At 45.0% G+C, this 19,210-nt stretch overlaps 1 protein-coding gene across 6 annotated transcripts in view; it reads right to left on the bottom strand.

Moving 5' to 3' along the window:
* The window catches only part of NRP2 (neuropilin 2), a 130,403-nt gene that overhangs the window by 25,438 nt on the left and 85,755 nt on the right, over window positions 1-19,210 (bottom strand). For 2 of the 6 annotated variants that reach the window (XM_010602342.3, XM_010602349.3), the window contains exons 13-15: window positions 11,763-12,025; window positions 9,855-9,951; window positions 8,834-8,869 (exon numbers count right to left, since the gene is read on the bottom strand). In XM_010602342.3, coding sequence (XP_010600644.1) covers window positions 8,834-8,869; window positions 9,855-9,951; window positions 11,763-12,025 — 396 coding nt within the window. Of the gene's footprint in view, window positions 1-6,089; window positions 6,224-8,833; window positions 8,870-9,854; window positions 9,952-11,762; window positions 12,026-19,210 lie in introns of those variants that run through there. The other 4 variants (XM_010602347.3, XM_010602355.3, XM_010602362.3 and 1 more) reach the window with 3 other exon arrangements.

The following is a 19,210-nucleotide window of genomic DNA, read 5'->3' on the forward strand; positions in this document are numbered from 1 at the left end:
CCAGCAACATCCATAGACCCTGAGGTGGAAAGGCTCTCAGAATTCTAGGACCTCAAAAAAGCCCCTTTTGTTATCCCTGTATTCTCCCATGATACTGCCTATTCTCTTTTTCTTTGTTCCCCAATTTTCTGAGGGCTTTCTATGATTTTTAATAATTTCATTATTGTGTTGAGAAAGGACTCTCTTTCTCTCACTTTTTTTTTTTGCCATATTGGAAATTATGCATAGAAACAGAGAAAACAAGGCGTTGAAAATGGCTCCTTGAAATGGCCAGCTTGCGAGTCACAGTGAACTGTTGTCAACTCATTATTCAGGTCACCAAGAGTATCTGCTGCCTGGCAACCATCCTGCTGTTGGGTTTTCATGCAGGCTTGCAAGAATCCCCGGGAAACAACCAAGTGTGCTGGGATGGGCCCAAAGTTCCTCAGAACCATCCCTCCTCTGCCCAAAGGCGTCCTCTGGTTTGTCTCTGATTGCAATTTGGCACCACAGTGAGGGCCATCCTCTAATGAGGCTTCAGCTCATCCATCAGAGAAAAGAAAGGTGGTAAATCCACAGGGAGTAACTCCTTGTCTGAAACACCTGACCAGACCACAAAGGTAGAAGCACAAATTTTTGTCAAACAGAAAAGTCACAACTGCCCATGTTCCTTCCATTACAACAAATTCTCAGTTGAAAGGTTTGCTTTCCTTCAGCCAAAATGCTGGTTTTCAACATTAAATACACCATCCAGGACTCAAAGTGCTGGGGCTGGGGAAGGTTGAGGCTTTAATGCTACTGTTAAAAGTGTTTCTTACGACAGAAACAAAATTGGGGTCCAGTGGGAAGAATCTAGGGAACCCACTGGAGGAAGGTTAAACCATAAAATGTGGATTATAGATCCGGAATCAGAGATACTGACCCATCACCTCAGAATTCTGCTGTTCTTTCGAAGACAAGCTCCACTTCTACTTTGGACAACTAAATCTCCTTCCCTACCAATTCCTCTCACTTGAAATGATCAACATGTAGAAAATTTTTGTGATAAAAGCCATTTAAAGGACATTATATTGGCTCCTTAAACATTTTCACTGGACATTTGTTTGGAGAAATGAAAAAAAAAAAATACTATGTGAGTTTGTGTTTTTAATGTTAAGGGGGTTAGAAAAGAGAGGATACACCTAACAACCTTTCTCTCATCCCCCACAAACAACTTTTTGGTGACCTGCAGTCAGGGGCCAGAAGTTTCCTTGAACATTCTCTGGCTAATGAGAGTCAGTTCCCAAGGGCAGGTGGATTGTGCCAGTTTGGAGTCCGGTGCTGTGGCAGCCTTCAAGGGTTGTACGCTAATGAGGCTGTGCCAGAGAAGAGGACGTGACAACTCAGCAGGGGCTAAATCTCATTCGAAGCAAAGCACCTTCCCAGATAATAGTAGTAATCCAGTGAATGCCAGATGGATGGATGGATAGGCGGATGTCATGGATTGAAACTGTGTCGACCAAAAATATTTGTCAACTTGGCTAGGACATGATTCCCAGTATTATGACTGTCTACCATTTTGTCATCTGATGTGATTTCCCTATGCGTTGTAAATCCTGTCACTATAATGTAATGAGATGGATTAGTGGCAGTTACATCGATGAGATCTACAAGATTAGATAGTGTCTTAAGGCAATCTCTTTTGAGATATAAAAGATAGAAGTGAGCAGAAAGACATGGGAACCTCATACCACCAGGAAAGCAACACTGGGAGCAGAGTGTGTCCTTTGGACCCAGAGTTCCTGTGTGGAGAAGCTCCTAGTTCAGGAGAAGATTGATGACAAGAACCTTCCTCCAGAGGCAACAGAGAAAGAAAGCCTTCCCTTGGAGCTGGCACCCTGAATTTGGACTTGTAGCTTACTGGAGTATGAGAGAATAAATTTCTCTCTGTTGAAGCCATCCACTTGTGGTATTTTTGTTATAGCAGCACTAGATAACTAAGACAATGGATGAATGGATGAACAGATGGATAGACAGAGGAATATATTTTAGATCAACTTTCAGACTCGCTGGTAAACGTTGGTGACCCACTGGCACTTCACAGAACAATGAGACTAGACACTACTAGACACAATGAGTGCTAGACACTACTCTGCTAGTTCATATCATGCTTCTATGTGAAAATGGAAAGGGGTGTCCCCTTTGGGCAGATGCTACCTGCACCAGGGGCCCTGGTTGGTAAGTGGCTATATTTTAGCCTCACTTGCCTCCTCAGCCATATGGGGTGGCTGATACATTGCTTTACAAAAAGGGAGCCCGGACCAGGTGCCCCCAAATGGATGAAAGAGCATGTGTGAGCCTTCAGCCTCACCCAGAGCTTGTGAAGAGATGACCTGAACTTGCCCTTGGATTGTTCCAGCTTCTTCAGCTTACTTTTTTTTTTTAATTGGAAAATACTTTCAACTCCTGAACTATTTTTCATTAATTTCCACCCCCTACCTATTTCTCTACCAAGTTTTTTCATTGTGTGAGATAATGAGAAACAGATATCTAAATAGTCAATAGCTCCAAGTGTACTTGCAAGGTTGAGCAGGCTTCCACCTGTAACGGTCTGAGTCCTCTGGAGAAAGGGGCAATGCGAATGCAAAGATTTGAATTTTGAGAACCAATAAATTCTGAGAAGCCACACATGGGAGATAATAAGGAAAAAATTACATAGTATGAGTGTTCTCTCCATTTCTCTTGTGAAAATAAGGTTACTGAATTAATCAGCAATGGGGAAATGTAGCCATAACAATAGCTACAGTGAGCAGACATTTCCTGTGTGCGAGGCGTTGGGCCATGCGCTACACAGAATCATCCTGTTTACTCCTCATGACAATCTATGAAGTACCTACTATTATCCTCCTCATTTTCAGATGTCGGACCTGAGGATGTGAGAGGATAAGAGGTTTTCTCATGGTGTCGTCTAGAGGAAAATTGAGGAGGTGCGCAGAGAAGCACACAGTGAAATTCAACTAGTGGTCCAGAGCCCCTGACGCACATTGACGCTGATGGTAGGTGGTACAGCCAGGACTACAGCCAGCTGGACAGAATGCTCAGCCTATGCTCTAATCCAGGAGTCAGCTAACTATGGCCTGTAGGCTAAACCAGCCCGCTGCATGTTTTTGTAAATAAAGTTTTATTAGAGGAGGCCTGGTGGTGCAGTGGTTAAGAGCTCAGCTGCTGACCAAAAGGTCAGCAGTTGAAATCCACCAGCAGCTCCTTGGGAACCCTTTGGGGCAGTTTTACTCTGTCCTCTAGGGTCACTGTGAGTCGGAATCGACTCCACAGAAACGGGTTTTTATTGGAACACAGTCATGCTCATTCGATTAGGTATTGTTTCTGGCTGGTTTCACATGACAATGACAGAGTTGAGCAGTTGCAACAAAGACTATGCCCAACAAAGTCCAAAATATTTACTATCTGGCCCTTTACAGGAAAAGTTTATGGACCCCCCAGTCTAACCAAGTAGGGATGGAACAGGAAGCAGCCTCCTCTTTCTGCCTCCTGCTGCTGCCTGAACCTGAGGATTGCTGTGTCTCAGTCAAGACAGGTCTCACCGAGTCACTGAAAAGGCAAAGCATCTCCTACGGCTAAGTTTACAAAGTATCATCTGGACCTGGAGCAGTCACACAGGTTTCCAAAGGCAATGTTTTAAAAGATGGCAATGGCAAATCTTCTCTCTCAGGGGAAAAAAAAAATTTTTTTTTTTTTTTTTTTTTTGAGAAGGAGGGGAAAAAAAAAAACCTCATTTGCAAATAAGACATGTTTTAGGCCTGGCCTGTCTACGAAGTCCTTTCTGTACAGGTTGAAATGAAGTGGCTGGTGAAGGGGCATTTCAGATAAAAGGTTTATTTAATTTGTGAGATTTAAAAAAAAAAAAAAAAAGGTAGATCCTCCAGGAAAGTTTACAGAAGATAGTAGAAGAATGTAGTCACGGCCACTGATCTGTTTGGAAAGAGAATGTAAACGTGCAACGTATCGCTGAGAGATGACTTTTTCCCATTGCCTGATGAGCAGCGTCTGGGGGGTGCACCAGAAGGTTTTCCACTAGGTTAGCGCTTTAACATTCTCCATCTAAACTGCCATGCCTACCACATTCAGATCTGCGACTGGCTGAGGTCTCGGATGCTTGTCATCATTTTGTTGGTGCGTATGCTGCTGTCGTTGTCAGCTGCTGTCGAGTCAGCCCCTGACTCATGGTGACCCCATGCATGACGGAATGAAATGCTGCCCAGTCCTATGCCATCCCCATCATTGGTTGTGGGTCAAACCATTTTGATCCACAGGGTTTTTGCTGGCTAACTTTTGGAAGTAGGTTATCAGGCCTTTCTTCCTAGTCTGCCTTAGTCTGGAAGGTCCACTGAAACCTGTCTAGCATCACAGCAACATGCAAGCCTCCACTGACAGATGGGTGGTGGCCGTGAAAGAGGCATATTGGCCAGAAATCAAACCCAATCTCCTGCACAGAAGGCAAGCATTCCACCACTGAACCACGATCGTCCCCTGCGCTTGTGCTACTTTCTTTAAACGAAGGCTTGCCTTTGTGCTTTTGCAGAGGGAACAAGTTGGTGAAAAAAATTTCCTTCTCGCCTTAGACAAACTGATCTTGGCAGTTGTTTAGATTAATGGTAAACTTTCGGAGAGGGGATAAGTCAGGCCACTGTGACAGGAGGCAGCAAACTCACAAAGAACGCCTTGGTGCCCACCCCAGGCAAGTGATGGCAGCCAAGCAGTACCCAGTTTACATACATCTGATCTCCATGCTTCCTCGCTCAGCAACACCTAGTCATAATCTGGCAGCTGGAGACATGTGGTGGGTGGGGGGCCCCGAGGAGGGGGATTCACACACCACAGCTGCCTATCTGGACCCCCGGCAGGGTTTAAGAACACTTCTCTGCCTTTCATCAGTGGATTACGTGCAAGAACCCTATTTAACCCTCACCGCGTCTCTGAAGTGTTTCTAGTAGAGAGAGCCGTGGGAGAAAGGGACACTGAGGCCAACCCCAGGTCCGTGTCCTGATGGACAAAGCCTCGGGGGGCAGCCAATAGGGAATGAGAGTGGGGATGGAAAAGGGGAGATGGGGTCAGAGATGTCAGGGATTGGCCAGTTGGGACTAAAACAAACAGAACTTACAACAAAACCTAAAACAGCTAAAATCTAGCCAGTCCTACCAGTACCCAAAAATGGCTCTGTCTTAAGACTGCTCCCCTCCACTCCCACTGCAGCCACGAGACAGCCTTTGATGTCCACTTTCTCCTGCTTTGTTGCTGCTGTTAGTTGCCGTTGAGTCGATTCTGATTTACAGTGACCCCTTGTGTGCAGATGTTGTGACCTTTCAGAAGCAGATTGCCAGGCCTGTCTTCCAAGGTTCCTCTGGGTAGGTTCGAACAGCCAATCTTTTGGCTAGTAGTCAAGTGCTTAACTGTGCCACCAGGGACTCTTCCTGCTTTATCTGATGAGAATTGTGAAGTTCAGCAGAGAGGTACTTAATGAACGCCAAGAGATGGACCCCACGGCCCTCAGAAATGGCCTAAGCCATAAACCCACATTCACAGTGATAAAGGAGGTATGTCAATGTTCCTTTTAGCATCTGTAACTGGTAGACACAGCAGTTCTGAATCCTCCACTCTAACCACTACCTTCAACATGTGCACCCATGCCTGGGCTTCCATGGGGCTCTAACAGGTAGGGTACCAGGCCCAGTCTCTCTGTGTATGCTTTGTTCAAAGCCCACAGGCTCTAACACCAACAAACACTTGCTTCCACTGTGAGCTGCTGAAAATAACCACCGGATCAACAACTACAGAACTCTGAATATGGGCTTCATATATTTTTACTGGCTTCTTTATTATTCTTTTTTCTTTTATTGAAAAAAGAAAGTATTAGTTAAGAGGAAATAATCCTTCACCTTAATTATACCACTTTTCAGTTCTCCACCCTCCCCCACTTTACACAGTTTTTCATTTGTTAGAAGCTCAAATCCCAGGAAAAGATACGTGATGGCTTAAAAAAAAGAAAAGAAAAAAAAACATGTACATCCAGGCTACATTGTTTAAAATGTGACTCATAACAGCAGCTACAAAGGTCTTTTTAAAAATCACATGACAACACAGTTTATTCATCCTGTCTTCTTCTCTCTTCCCTACACAGTTCTCTTGTCCTCCACGCCTTGTTTCTCTTCGTACTGACTCATCATGGTCTACAATCAAAGTATTCCCACTAAGCAGAAAACACAAAGTGATTTGAATAAAAAGTAAATGTTTTAAGGCAAGAAATGAGAAAGAGGCAGAAAATGAAAGATACTTCAAAATCTAAAAGATAAGGATACCTAATAAGCCCAGGTCCAAAGGCCACTTTTATTGCATTTCTTTAGAGATTTACCTAGTACACATTGGTCTCTCCCAAGGAATGAGATTACTTCTGTCTCTTGGTTAATTTATAATGGAAAAGAAAAACAAATTAAAAAAACACACTATCATTGTAAATGTCTGTTGTTAAGATGGTTTCGTCATATCTTGTCTGCCCAAACCTGACTATTCCTTGTTTCTGCCTTTCAGTGCAAACAGTGCTTAGATACCAAAGCACTGGTGCCTTGGTCAACAGGGGGCCCTACTGTCCTGACCAGAAGAGGAAACTTATGCCACCGGTCACTTGGTTAGATGAAGCACCTGATCCTCCTTCCTCTCCCAAATGGACAACTTTACTTGAATTAAGACAAGGAGTTGCGTGCTGAGGTCAAATGGGCTCCATGCCAGGCAACAAGAAGAGAACTCCCACCCGTGGATTCATCTGGATGGCCACCATCTTGAAATGTCAATGTGATCACAACTGTCACTCTCAATTTCAACTCTGGTCTTGACCCTGTGTTCCTTGGTCAAGTCTCTGCTCCCCCACACTGGGTTCCCTCCTTCCAAAGATACTAATCTTCCAAGATGACAGCCACAGACCAATCTATGCAACAACCTGAACTGCCTTTGCTCAACCCCCTAGCCAGCCCATCGTAGGTGCACTGGAAATTCTTACCTTCAAGACACTAAGCCCTCTGTTTATTTTGGCTAAATGAGCACTGCTGTTCTGATACTGTTATGTATTATTTATATATTTCAGAAAAGAGAACATGACCAGACTGTGAAATCTCATGGTAAACACCGCTTCAAGGAGAGCCCATGTGCCCTGGTTTGTTTATTCTCTTACAGAAGCGAAACACTTAGCCACCACACTTGTCAGTCTTGGGCCAGGACACGCAAGCTCACAAAAAAACAGTGTCTATGGTAGTCATTGGCAAGACTTTAACCAGCCTTTCCTGGGAGTTTTGAGTCTCAACAACATAATAAGAATCACATGAAAAAACATAAGCAGGTTTTACTTCACCAACACGAGTGTTACCTTGGGTTCCGAAGGTTAGAACTTGAATTCAATTGTAATCCAAGCTGTTCGGTTTTGCTCTTTGCTTTCCCTCCAATACTTTGGATTTGCATTCACATAGATCTCACACACAAAGAGTACCAACATGTATATATGAAGACTCTTAATACTTTAAAATGCAGAATGGGCAGTGGGGATGGGGCTCAAGGAAGCATGGACAGGTAAGAGAGAAAGAAAATATATTCTGTTTAGGTCTATCACTCTCTTCCACCCTGCTGCCTCCTTGCTCATCTACTATCTCAGAGCTGTGCGTGATGGGTAGCGAATTAGGCGAGATAATTCGAAGTCAGAGAGCACAGCTAGGTGGCAAAGCAGGAATTCATCTCTCTCTAGCCACGAGCTGGACAGATTAATGAGGGTCAAGATAACAAGTCTAGACGTCAGATATAAAAATGACTTCCCTTATCTCTGAAAAGCTGTCACCTGTGGGGTTAAACCCAGGCAGTACAATCCCTCACAATTGCCTGGATAAAATGGGTTATAAAAACTCCCTGTCACTGGGTGAGGGTGAGTGTCTCTGACTATGGTTTTACACTCAGGCCAAATGCAGGGATGTGATGCATTTAGAGTGGCTTCTGATAACGCTAGCATTCAGAACCTGGGTGGAAACTTCAGCTGTGCCAATCAGTTGTTCTGCAAAGAGGGCAAATGTAAAACCCATATATTTAACAGCACAGATATTTACCATCACCCAAGGTTGGAGGCCTTTTTTTTTTTTTTCCCCTAGAAAAGCAAGCATCCCAAATTCTTCTCTTTGTGCTCTACTTTATAAAGGAGAAAATGCCCTTTTTCTGTTTTTTCGGGCCAGTCCTGTGTTTAAAGGGCTCTAACTCCAGTCATCGAATGTTCCCTTTACCAGACACCAGCTCCTGAATTCTGCAACTTTTGCTCAGGATAATCATTCCTTGTGACTTTTCCCTAACTTTCTTCCCTCACACAACTACCAGTCACTGCACCTCACTGAGGGTTAATTGCAACTGCTGCCTTGGAACCCTGGAACTGGAAAGAAACCCTCTCCAGGCTAAAATAAATCATTGCCACCTCATTTCACTTTGAATTTACTGCTTTTTTTTTTTTTTGGTTCTGTCTTCCCACAGCTTCTCCTTTCTCACCACTCATGCATTTTCAGCCTCATTGCTCCCCGCTGGACAATGCAAGGCTGAAAGGTTTATCTGTAACCTATTTGTCTCTATTATAGGTTTCTAAACTTTAATTAAACAAGGGACAGGGAGAATCTCAATCCCTCCTTCCCTGGATCTAGAGGTGTTGTTGGCGCCATCTAGTGTTGGGAAGGTATGGAGTCTAGTTTCTATTGCAAGAGTTGCCAGATTTGGACGTTTATTCCCTCCATCAAATTCACATCACATGGGGGAAAGGAAAAGACATGCAAAAAATTTTTTTTACCTTGAAAATTCTCACCTGCAAAAGCAGAGATCGGTTCTAGAAAAAAAGAAACAAAAAAATTTGAGTTAGATAAGGGGAAGAAACCATGGGTGAACACAGGATATGAAGTAGGTAGCTTAGGTGTTTTCATAATACCGTCCGAATTTGCCTGTGTCCTGCACGTGTTCCAGACTGGCTAACGCTTCATCGTCATCATCACTGGGCAGGGTGGGTGGAGAGACAATCTCAAACAGAAAGTCCTTCATGGAGTAATGGGTCCCCGAAGCACTGTAATCAGTCACTTAGCACTGATTACTTTCTCAGAGCCTGGTTTACTTTTAGATGCCCAAGGCCTGAGAGGTGCCCGGAGGGACTGGGGCGGTCCCAGGTGCTTCTGACATCACCAGGCGCACACACGCCCAGGACCTTGTGCCAAGAAAAGCACTTGGTGAGTTATTAAAGTCACTCTGCTGACTGAAAGTGGGTCCCAGTCTTTCTCAGGATTGCCCTCTCGCTTTTGGGGACGTCCGTGGCTCTGGTGGGAGATGGTCTGTGTTCCCTTGGAGTGACCCATTCCTCAGGGGGAGGCAATTCATTCATGTAAAAGAACTACTCAGGTAATTGTGTTATCACTCTTACATAACATATGCACTATTTTTAGACCCCAGTGAAGGCTTCCATTAAATCCATCAAACCTTCCCAGCATGTAATTCTGACTGGCAGTTGCTCTCGTCCTCTAGCATTTTCTTTGCTAAAAGCTGGAGTTTGTTGATGGGGTCTTGGCACCCTGGATCTCCATAAACTTAGTGCCTGTCTATTTCTGACTGGGGCCAGGGATATAAGCCTTCACCTCATCTCCATCCTCCCATCCTGAAGTCAGCCTAAGATGCAACCACACCCACACCTTGGCTCCTGCATGGAGTGCAGATGCCCTCCCTGCTGGCTAAACCCCGTGTTTGAAATGGCATGCAGCCTTCTCTTGTATATCCCAGCCCTTGGTGTCTAATTTGTACAAGCCATGAAGAGATGGATATTCACGCACCCATGCAGTTCTCCAGCGGGACATCAGTGCTTATCCGAATATCATCAATGGCGATCTCTCCTGAACGGCCTTTCCCTATCACTCCCTCAAACACAATCTAGAAGCCAGAAGAACAAGAGTCAATGTTAACCGAGCTTCCTGGCCCAAACAGTGCAAAGATTTCTAATTTTCTGTTAACTGTAGTTTAAAGTGTATGTGTGTGGGTATGTAAATATGTGTGTGTGTGTAGGTGTAAGAGTACGTAAATGTGTGTGTGTGTGTAGGTGTAGGAGTACATAAATGAGTGTGCATATGCCTGCACCTGGTACACATCTGTTGACCACATGGCTACAGCATTTGAAATCTTAATTTAAAAAGATTTAGTTCAAATCAAATGCATATTTCAGGGAATAAAAAACAAACAAACAAAAAAAAACCAAACCAACAAGATGATGGATATTATTGTCCAGTAACTAGAATGTATTGATTAAAATGACCACAATCGGGGTGTGTTTAAGGGACAGTTGAAATTTCCCTAGCTAATTTTGAGGTTCCTTTCTCATAAACCTTTCAAATGACCAATCCTGGCATTTGAAAACTCAGAAGACATGAGCAGGTGGGGGTAATCTGAGAAATACAGCACACAGGTTTGGATCCCCTTGGGGGTGACATTGCCTTATGGCTCCATTATTACGGCTCCATGATTACCACAAGGAGGGAAAGGATTTGTTCTTTCGCTAATAGTTTACTAAGCACCTACTAGGTGCCAGGCATAAGGACAGTTATAGAATGCAATAAGTCAAGACCCTCTGCCTGCAGAAGCTCACCATTAGTGGGTGAGACTAAAATGCAAACAGGTACTTATAACCCAGTGCATGAAGGAGCCCCCGGGGTGCAGTGGTTAAGTGCTTGGCTCCTAACCGAAAAGTCAGCTGTTGGAACCCACCAGCCACTCTGAGGGGGAAAAGACCTGCAGATCTGCTCCTGTAAAGATTACCACATTGGAAATTCTATGGGGGCAGTATTCTGTTCTATAGGGTCACTATGAATAGGAATCGCCTCAATGGCAATGGTGGGGGTGGGAAGGATCTCAGGACACCCTATGACCTCAAGAGACAGTGACCGCAGGCTCCACACGGGAGTCCCTCTGCTCTGTGGTCTCAAATCACCCCTCATCCCTTCCCTCCCTAGGTTCTCTCTGCAAAACTAGCGCATGTCCTCTGGCAAGCTGAGCGAGCAGTTGGCCGCCTCACCAGCCATCTGTTGCTGCTTCTCTTCTGGGGAGGAGCAGGTTAATGCTTTGGCTGGTTCTCAGTCACCTCTTCTACAGCGTGTCTACTCCTACCACAGCTGCGTACACCCATCTGTGCCTCAGTCTCTTGCTCTGTGGGACAGAGATAATAGAAGCAACTCGTGGAGCCGTGCAGAGAGAAGTGGCTTGTCAGGGAATCTCTTGGGTCTGCTGGTCACAGAGTGCAAACAGCATTCCTCCCCCCTGACTTGTGTTCACAGTCCCTGGGACAGGTCTGGGAGCTTGTTCCCATTTCCTTCTCAAATTCTAAGGAGACTCAACAGGCCTCTTCCCTTGTGTGTGGAGGGTTTGTTTGTGTTTATTTCCCTGGCTTCTGTGTGCCTTTGTCAGCCTACCTGATAGCAATCTAAAATAAAATGGAGAGAAGAAACATTTGTTGGAGAAGATTTCAGCAATATAAAAGGCAATAGGAGGAACAAAGAACCAAGTCTGGGTGTAGAGATAGGCACATTCTGAATAACAAATAAGAGTGTCATTTAGTTGCCATGACAACGGGAGAAACACAATGAAAACAGCAGGGCTTAACCACGTTCCCTAATGATGAATGGGCACAGCCCTTTGAAATATTGAAACACAGATCACAATGATCTCCTCTCCGACTCCCTTCACCACCCCACCTGATACTCCATGTCGTAGCTGGGCAAGATGAGCCGGCCGTGCTTCCACTCGCTGCCCTGGTCCTCGCGGATGACCCACAGGAGCTTGCTCTCCTGCCTGGCTTCCCGCACCACCTGCAGCGTCACCCCCTGGCTGCCTGTGGCTTGATACTGGAACTCCATGCACACGGGGCTTCGGGGCAGGTGGACAGGCGGGCTGACGAGCCGCGCGTACTGGCCCTCTCTCCTGCCGTCATTCTGCAGCTTCAGGAAATTCTTGTCATCTGGGGGAAACAAACCCAAAGACTGGTTCTTGATAAATGCTTGGGAAAGATACCACTTTACAGCCCCTCCAGGGGAAAGCTGGGACTGGACTTTGGCTACTAACCTAAAGGTTGGTGGTTTGAACCCAGCCAGTGGTGCTGCAGGAAAAAGGCCTGGCAAGCTGCTTCCCAATAATTACAGCTAAGGAAAGTGTATGGAGCACCGTTCTATTCTGTAACCCATGGGGTTGCCATCAGTCAGAATCAACTTGATGGCAACGGGTTTTTTTTTTTTTTTTCCAGTCCCTTTCTTAAGGCTCTTTCAGGACCTTGATGCAAATGCTGAGTCCCCTTGAAGCCCCTTCTTGAAGTCTGTAAGTCAAATCAATCCCTTCTGCCTACTTTTCCGGATCCCGTTCTTTTTTTATAAACAGCACTTTGCTCAGTCTGGCTTATGTCTTAGCTGGCTGTGTACATGTTTGTCTTCTCCCACTAGACTCTCAGAGGTCAGACCCACATCTTATTCATCATTAGCTTCCTCAAAGGGGCAATGAAATCTAATGACCAGAATTATAAAGGAACAGTTTACAGGGGCGAGATGGCTGCTAAATTGGAGGACGACTCTGGCCAGGTGGTTTATGCTTCAAGCCTTTGTCATCTTGGCTGGGTGCTGTCCAAATGGAAGACATTTAAAACCTTCTGTCTCCACCAATGCTACTACAAAACGATGCCTGGATTCTAGGAGCTGGGACTGCAATTCAGAAAGTCCAGCGTCAACTTCAAGCAGAACAGGGAATAGCGGCTGAGTGGAGGTGGTTCCAGAGGGCCCGATAGCCCACTTGGTTCTCTATCTCGTCTGGGAAGGCCTGAACTTGGAGGCCTTTCTCAGCCAGGCACACACAGCTCCACTGATAACAGGCACTGTCATCATTAACAGAGACTATTTTTGTGTTTAGCAGAGAATATACACATTCTGGGAAGTCGAGATTTTACCCGTTCAAATGTTTGGGGAATGGTTCTTTTGGCTCAGCGGTTTTTCAAATACACCAAACGCTATGCAGAAGACTGAGCTCCCATTACTGCTGGCAGGCCATGCTTTGCAGACACGGGTGCTGGGGCCTGCACCTGCACATCCAACTTGTGCAGGGACTCTTGGGCCACTTGTACAGAGGGCAAGGGGCGTCTGGACAGGAAAGCTCACTGCCCCTTTTGGGGCTCAAACATAGGAGCATCTTAGTTTGAACGCTTCTGCAAGATGGTAAGGATACTTTTCACCAAATACCCAGCACAGAATGTGGGGCACCTCAGCCCCGTCAGGGTCAGCTGCATCGTGTTCGTCTGAGGCACGGGCATGGGCACACAGCTCTCTTAATCCACAGGGACGCTGAACATTACATTAGACCCTCCAAGGTTACTACTCCAGAAGCCATCCTCCCTGGGAGTCAAATTAGGCCAGCTTAGGATGCGTATTTGGGATTCCAGCTTATCTCCTCAATTATCCAGAGCCATGTGTGTCCATGTACCCTACAACATGTGACCTCCTCAAGGCCAAAATTAGCACAGATAACTAAAAAGGTAGTTGTCTATAGAAGCTCTGGTGGCACAACAGTTAAATGCTCCGCTGCTAAGTGAAAGGTTGGCAGTTCAAATCCACCACCCAGTGGCTCCACAGGAGAAAGGCCTGGCAATCTGCTCCCATAAAGATTATAGCTTAGAAAACCCTATGGGGTAGTTCTACTCTGTCACGTGGGGTTGCTATGAGTCAGAATTGACTCGATTGTACCCAACAACAAGGGTCTGCTGAGGGGGGAGACAGTGACACTACAAACTAGACACTCAAAGATCTCCTAGCTTTACTCTTCCCCAATGTTATTACTACTGCTGTTAATGATAATAGTTATGACTCCTATTTGCATAATGCCTTATGGGTCACAAAGCACATTCATTATTTCATTTAATCCTCACCATACGTTTGTGGAAACTCTAGTGGCATAGTGGTTAAGAGCTACGGCTGCTAACCAAAAGGTCAGCAGTTTGAATCCACCAGATGCTCCTTGGAAACCCTATGGGGCAGTTCTACTCTGTCCTAAAGGGTCGCTATGAGTCAGAATCAACTCGAAGACAGTGGGTCTGGTTTTGTCTTGTTTTATACATTTGTGAAGGAGATATTATTCAACCTCCTTTGCAAGTGAAGAAACCGAGGCTCAGGAAGGTTAATATCACCTGTCCATGTTAGAGAGGCTAGTGAGCAGTGGAGCCGAGGCTTGAATGACTTCTAACCTCCCTGCTGTAAGCTCTTTATTTCCGTTGTGCTGCAGGTACCTTGCTCCACAGCTCTTGCAATCACTCTCTATTCAAGGCAAACCTGCTTCCCTGCTGGGCCCCTTGCTCCCTTTCCTCCTCTCACCTGTAATTCCTCACTCCCACCACACCACCTATCCCATCTCTTTTGCTAGTTCTTCTCCCAGCCATTCTGGCACATGCAACATTAATCCCCTCTTCTCTCAGCAACTCCAGCATTTACTGACTGTACCACTGATTTTGCCTTGTTCTTAAAAGGATTTGAGGCTATATTCCATGGATTTTAGCAGGTAACAACACACTGCCTTCCACTATAATTTAACTGTTCCATGTGTGGCTTTTTTTATTGCCCCAGTTAGATTGTTAGATCCTGGTCTCACTCATATAGGGCTTAATACTTCTTCTCTCCCTCACCCCTAGATGGTTGTATATATATATAAAAAACGTATATATATGTGTGTGTGTATACATGTGTATGCATATGTATGTGTGTACATATATATATATACACACAGACATGTATATATGGCTGTGGTGATTCAGTTCCTATAGAACCCTTGCCTTCCATGCAAGAGACCCGGGTTTGATTCCTGGCCACTGCACGTCTTGTGCAGCCACCACCCATCTGTCAGTGGAGGCTTGCATGTTGCTATAAAGCTGGACAGGTTTTAGTGCTGCTTCCAGAGAAGATGGACTAGGAAGAAAGGCCAAAATCAGTCAGTGAAAACCTTCTGGATCCTAACGGTTTGATCCACAACTGATCATGGAGATGGGGCAGTGGTTTGTTTTGTTGTGTGTGGTGTTACCATGAGTCGGGGTCCAACTTGATGCTGGCTAACAACACATATATACTCTGTTGCCATCAAGTTGATTCTGACTCATAGAGACCCTATAGGACAGAGGACAGAGTAGGACTGCCCCACGGGGTTTTCAAGACTGTAAACATTACAGAAGCCAACTGGCACACCTTTCTCCCGTGGAGCAGCTGGTGGATGCAAATCGCTGACCTTTAAATTAACAGCCTAGTGCTTAACCACCATGTCACTGGGGCTCATATACACATGTATTTTTTTTTTTTCCAAGACAATTTTGTTCCTGTGAATAAGTAGCAGACAAATGGATAAAAGGAGCCCTGGTAGTATAGTGGTTAAACATTTGGCTGCTAACCAAAAGGTTGGTGGTTCGAATCCATCGGGTACTCCTTGGAAACCGTCTGCAGCAGTTCTACTGTATCCTATAGGGTCACTATGAATCGGAATCGACTAGATGGCAACAGGCTTTTTTCGTTTTTAAACGGATAAAGAATGATAGGAGGCTATGTACTGGAAACAAGGACAGAGGGAGAATCGGCTAGCCTCTGGTATTCCCTCAGATTCATATAATCCCTTCTCAATTCCCTCCTGCCCTCCTGAGCCAACAGTCCTTTCTGAAGGTGAAAAAATAATAACAGGGTGACCTGGACAAGCATCCAGTCCACTGAGCCATCAGCGAGAACCCCCAAATGCTCCCAAGGTCCTGGTAATTTCCAAGCCTTTCCTATTTCTAATTAATACATAAAGGAAACCAAATTTCAGAGGCTCATTACTCAGTCTTCTTCCTTCACAGTTTCACAAATAAGACCTACGTACTTGCTGACTGAAAACCATTTGGCAGAAATACTGTCACTTGTGTGAATTTATAATCGTAAGCAGCAGGGGAATCATAGCATAACAGTTAGAATTTAGTAAGTAAAATATGTGTGGAGGTGTGGAGAACTGGGCTAACTGGGCTTTACCTGGGTCTGTTCTATTTATCCATCCTGTTACTAAAACTAGGCCAAAGGTTTCATGGACTGACTCTCCCAGGGACCCTAGACATCCCCTCTCCTCTCCTCACATTTCCTCTCCTCCCCTCTCTCTCTCTTACAATAAGATGATAATCGCTATGCATGATTTAAAGGACTGCTGGAAGACCAGGGAGTTAATGCTGGTGGCGTGCTAAGCACGAGCAGCTGAAGGGTCATAATTCAGTGCTGACATCTGAGCTAATCCACTAGTTTGCAGAATTTCAAGACAAGCAGGCCTCTGAATTTCACTTAGTTAAATCATTTGTGCCCCACTTGTCTGTTAAGTGCTATGAGCTCCAGGGAAGAAAGATGATATGTAAATTTAAGGAATTAGCAGTAGACATCAGTCAGAGGGACGCTGAGCTGCAAAACAGCTCTGCCTGTCACTGAGGGAGGCCTGATTAGATCCAGGGACATCATGAAGTGATGGTTCAGACCAGAAAATGCCCAGGAAAGGGGTAGGGAGGAGAAGCAGAGGGAAGAAAAGTGATATTAACTGAGCACCTACTATTGCCAGGTATTATATATACCACAGGATCATACTGGATGCTTTATCTAACTTTTGCGATTTTCCCAGTAACCCACTGAAATAAGTATTATTTTCTCCATTTTTACTAGTAAAGCAAATGAGGTTCAGAGAATTGAAATAATGAGTCCAGGGCTACTGCTAGGAAAAAAAAAAAAAAAAAAAAACTGCTAGAGAGTGATGGAAATAAGACATGAGCCCTGACCGAACTGAGTGTAATTACCAGAGCATGAGCTCTCACCTGTGTTAGAATCCTGGCCTAATTGCTTGCTAACCATTTAATGCCTCAGTCTTCCCATTTGCAAAATGGATATAATAACAGTATTAATGGGGTGGAGTAAATGGAACAAGCCATGTAAAGTGCTTTGCACAGTAACAGGCACATGGTAAGAGCTACATTATCATTATTATTACTACACTTGCTATACATACTGCCTCCTGTGCCTGCCTTTACTTTATTATAAAGAAAAAGGGTAGAAGGAAAACAAATAACCTGGAAAGGCCAATCCAAGACCCAAAAGGAATTATGGTATGGTCTGAGTACAATGAAGATGTTCTTAGGAACAAGATAGGATTCCCAGATCTGCCCTACCCCAGAAAACAGCCAGCCCAACTTGCCCATTATGCACTGTCTACCCAATGCCTTTTGTGTCAATCTACAGTGGGGGGAAATAACACATTACATGATCCTGGAACGAGAGTGGGGCCTCAATAGCTGGTTGAGAGCAGGCCAGCCCTGCCTACCAGAGGAACCATTCTGAAAACATCCCCAAAACAGCTGTCCACCCTTCGCTTTACATTCCCCAGAGAAGGAGATTCCATAGGTCATGTTGGCAGTATGTCTTCTGGGTCACAGCTCTAACTGTCAGGAACTTCTTAAACCCAGACTTAAGTTTTCCTGCTGTCATTTAGACACATTTCCTCCTTTTATCCCTGATGGAGCACAGCCAGTTTCTGTCCTCTGACTTTGAAACATTTTCACTTATAAAGAATTAAAACTCTTAGTCTTCACTTCCCCAGGAAACACGACCCTTGCCCCTCTAAATAACTACTTTCCAGGCCCTCAGTTATGGTGGTGGGGCTCCACTGACCCCCCCGCCCCAAGTGCACTGCCTCAGCTTTTTTAAGTCATGGCATCCACATGCGGACACCGCAATTGAACACCGTGCTGCAAGTGAAGTTTGTTCTTCTGGAATATCCCAATTTATGGCCTGCCTGACAAACACAGATTTTAAGTTCTAAGAACACGGTGGCTGTTGATTATGTGATAGAGAAAAAAGCAGGCATGGCATGGGTGGGCTACTTTATTGATTTACTTGGACATTAAGGAAAAGTCCTTTGAATTTGTCAAGAGGTGGCCAGAACATGACAGTTGACCAGCTAAGAACCGGCCTTGCCTGCTGGAGGCTGCCTTCTTGTTCTTATAGCTAATGGTTGTGTGATGTGAGCAATGGATAGCTTCCAACACAAAGACAATGGAAAGGAAATATGTTCAGTTGCTGAAAGAGAATAAAGAAAAAATGTCCCAGAGATACAATCCCTCTCCTCCAGGACCTGACGTACTCGGGAGGCATTTTGCTAGGTCCTTGACTCAAAACATCTGTTGTTGCCCATGATACAGGGAAAACAATCACACGGGAATGAACAACAGGAGTTCAAAAGGGCGGAGAGGGAGCTCAGAGGACAGGGCCATTCAGGCATTGTAACCTGCTGCTGTCTCTGGGAAGGGTCCCCTGATAGTTCACCTGGCAATTTATGGCTGCATCTGGCTTCAGAGGAATAATGCAGTATGAACACGTGACCGTGGTTGGCCAAAGAGCAATGCAATCGATTGTGTTTCCACCTTCCCAAACCCTGAAATAAATCACCAGCCTGATCTTCCTGGCTATCACAAAGCCAAACACACCATCTGTCTAACATATACATCTCCTGGCTAGCATCTTGCCCTCCTACTAGAACAACCATCTGAAAGAATATTTAGTGCTGCAGGAGATGTAGTCTCTTTGTATAGGTCATGCTTAAAACATGAGTCAGCCCCTCAGCTGGCCTCCCAAGGTCATTCCATCTCTGCTAAGGTCCTCAAATTAACAACCAGTTAAGGGAAACACTGACTTTGGGTGAACTCAGCAGGATGTTCTCAAGGTTTACAATAGACCATTTTGTGGACGTTTGAGATTTCAGGCTTGGTCTTTGCAGGAGTCTACCTATAGCTTTTTTTTTGGACTTAGGATTTCATGAAGGTTTTGTCCCTTCATTATCAACCTGCATACAGCTGGGGAACTTGACCAATCATGACTTTCAGAAAAAAAGGGTGATAGCTTCTACTCTCTACTGCTGTCTTTTCTACAAAGCCAGAGAGTTTTTCCTACCCTCCTTAAAGAAGGGTCTCTACTCTTTCATTTCCAGTTGAAATTAGTCCTTGAATATTGGCTTCCTTTTAGCCAAGCTGTTCCTGGTCTTTACCTATTAAAGTCCACAGCCCGAAAAGCTCCTGTCTCTGTATCTGCAGTGGCTGTACCCCCAGCAGAGCCAAAGCAAACTCTGGAGGCAGAGT

This window comes from Loxodonta africana, chromosome 6 (assembly GCF_030014295.1).
Source record: "Loxodonta africana isolate mLoxAfr1 chromosome 6, mLoxAfr1.hap2, whole genome shotgun sequence".
Lineage (NCBI taxonomy): Eukaryota > Metazoa > Chordata > Mammalia > Proboscidea > Elephantidae > Loxodonta > Loxodonta africana.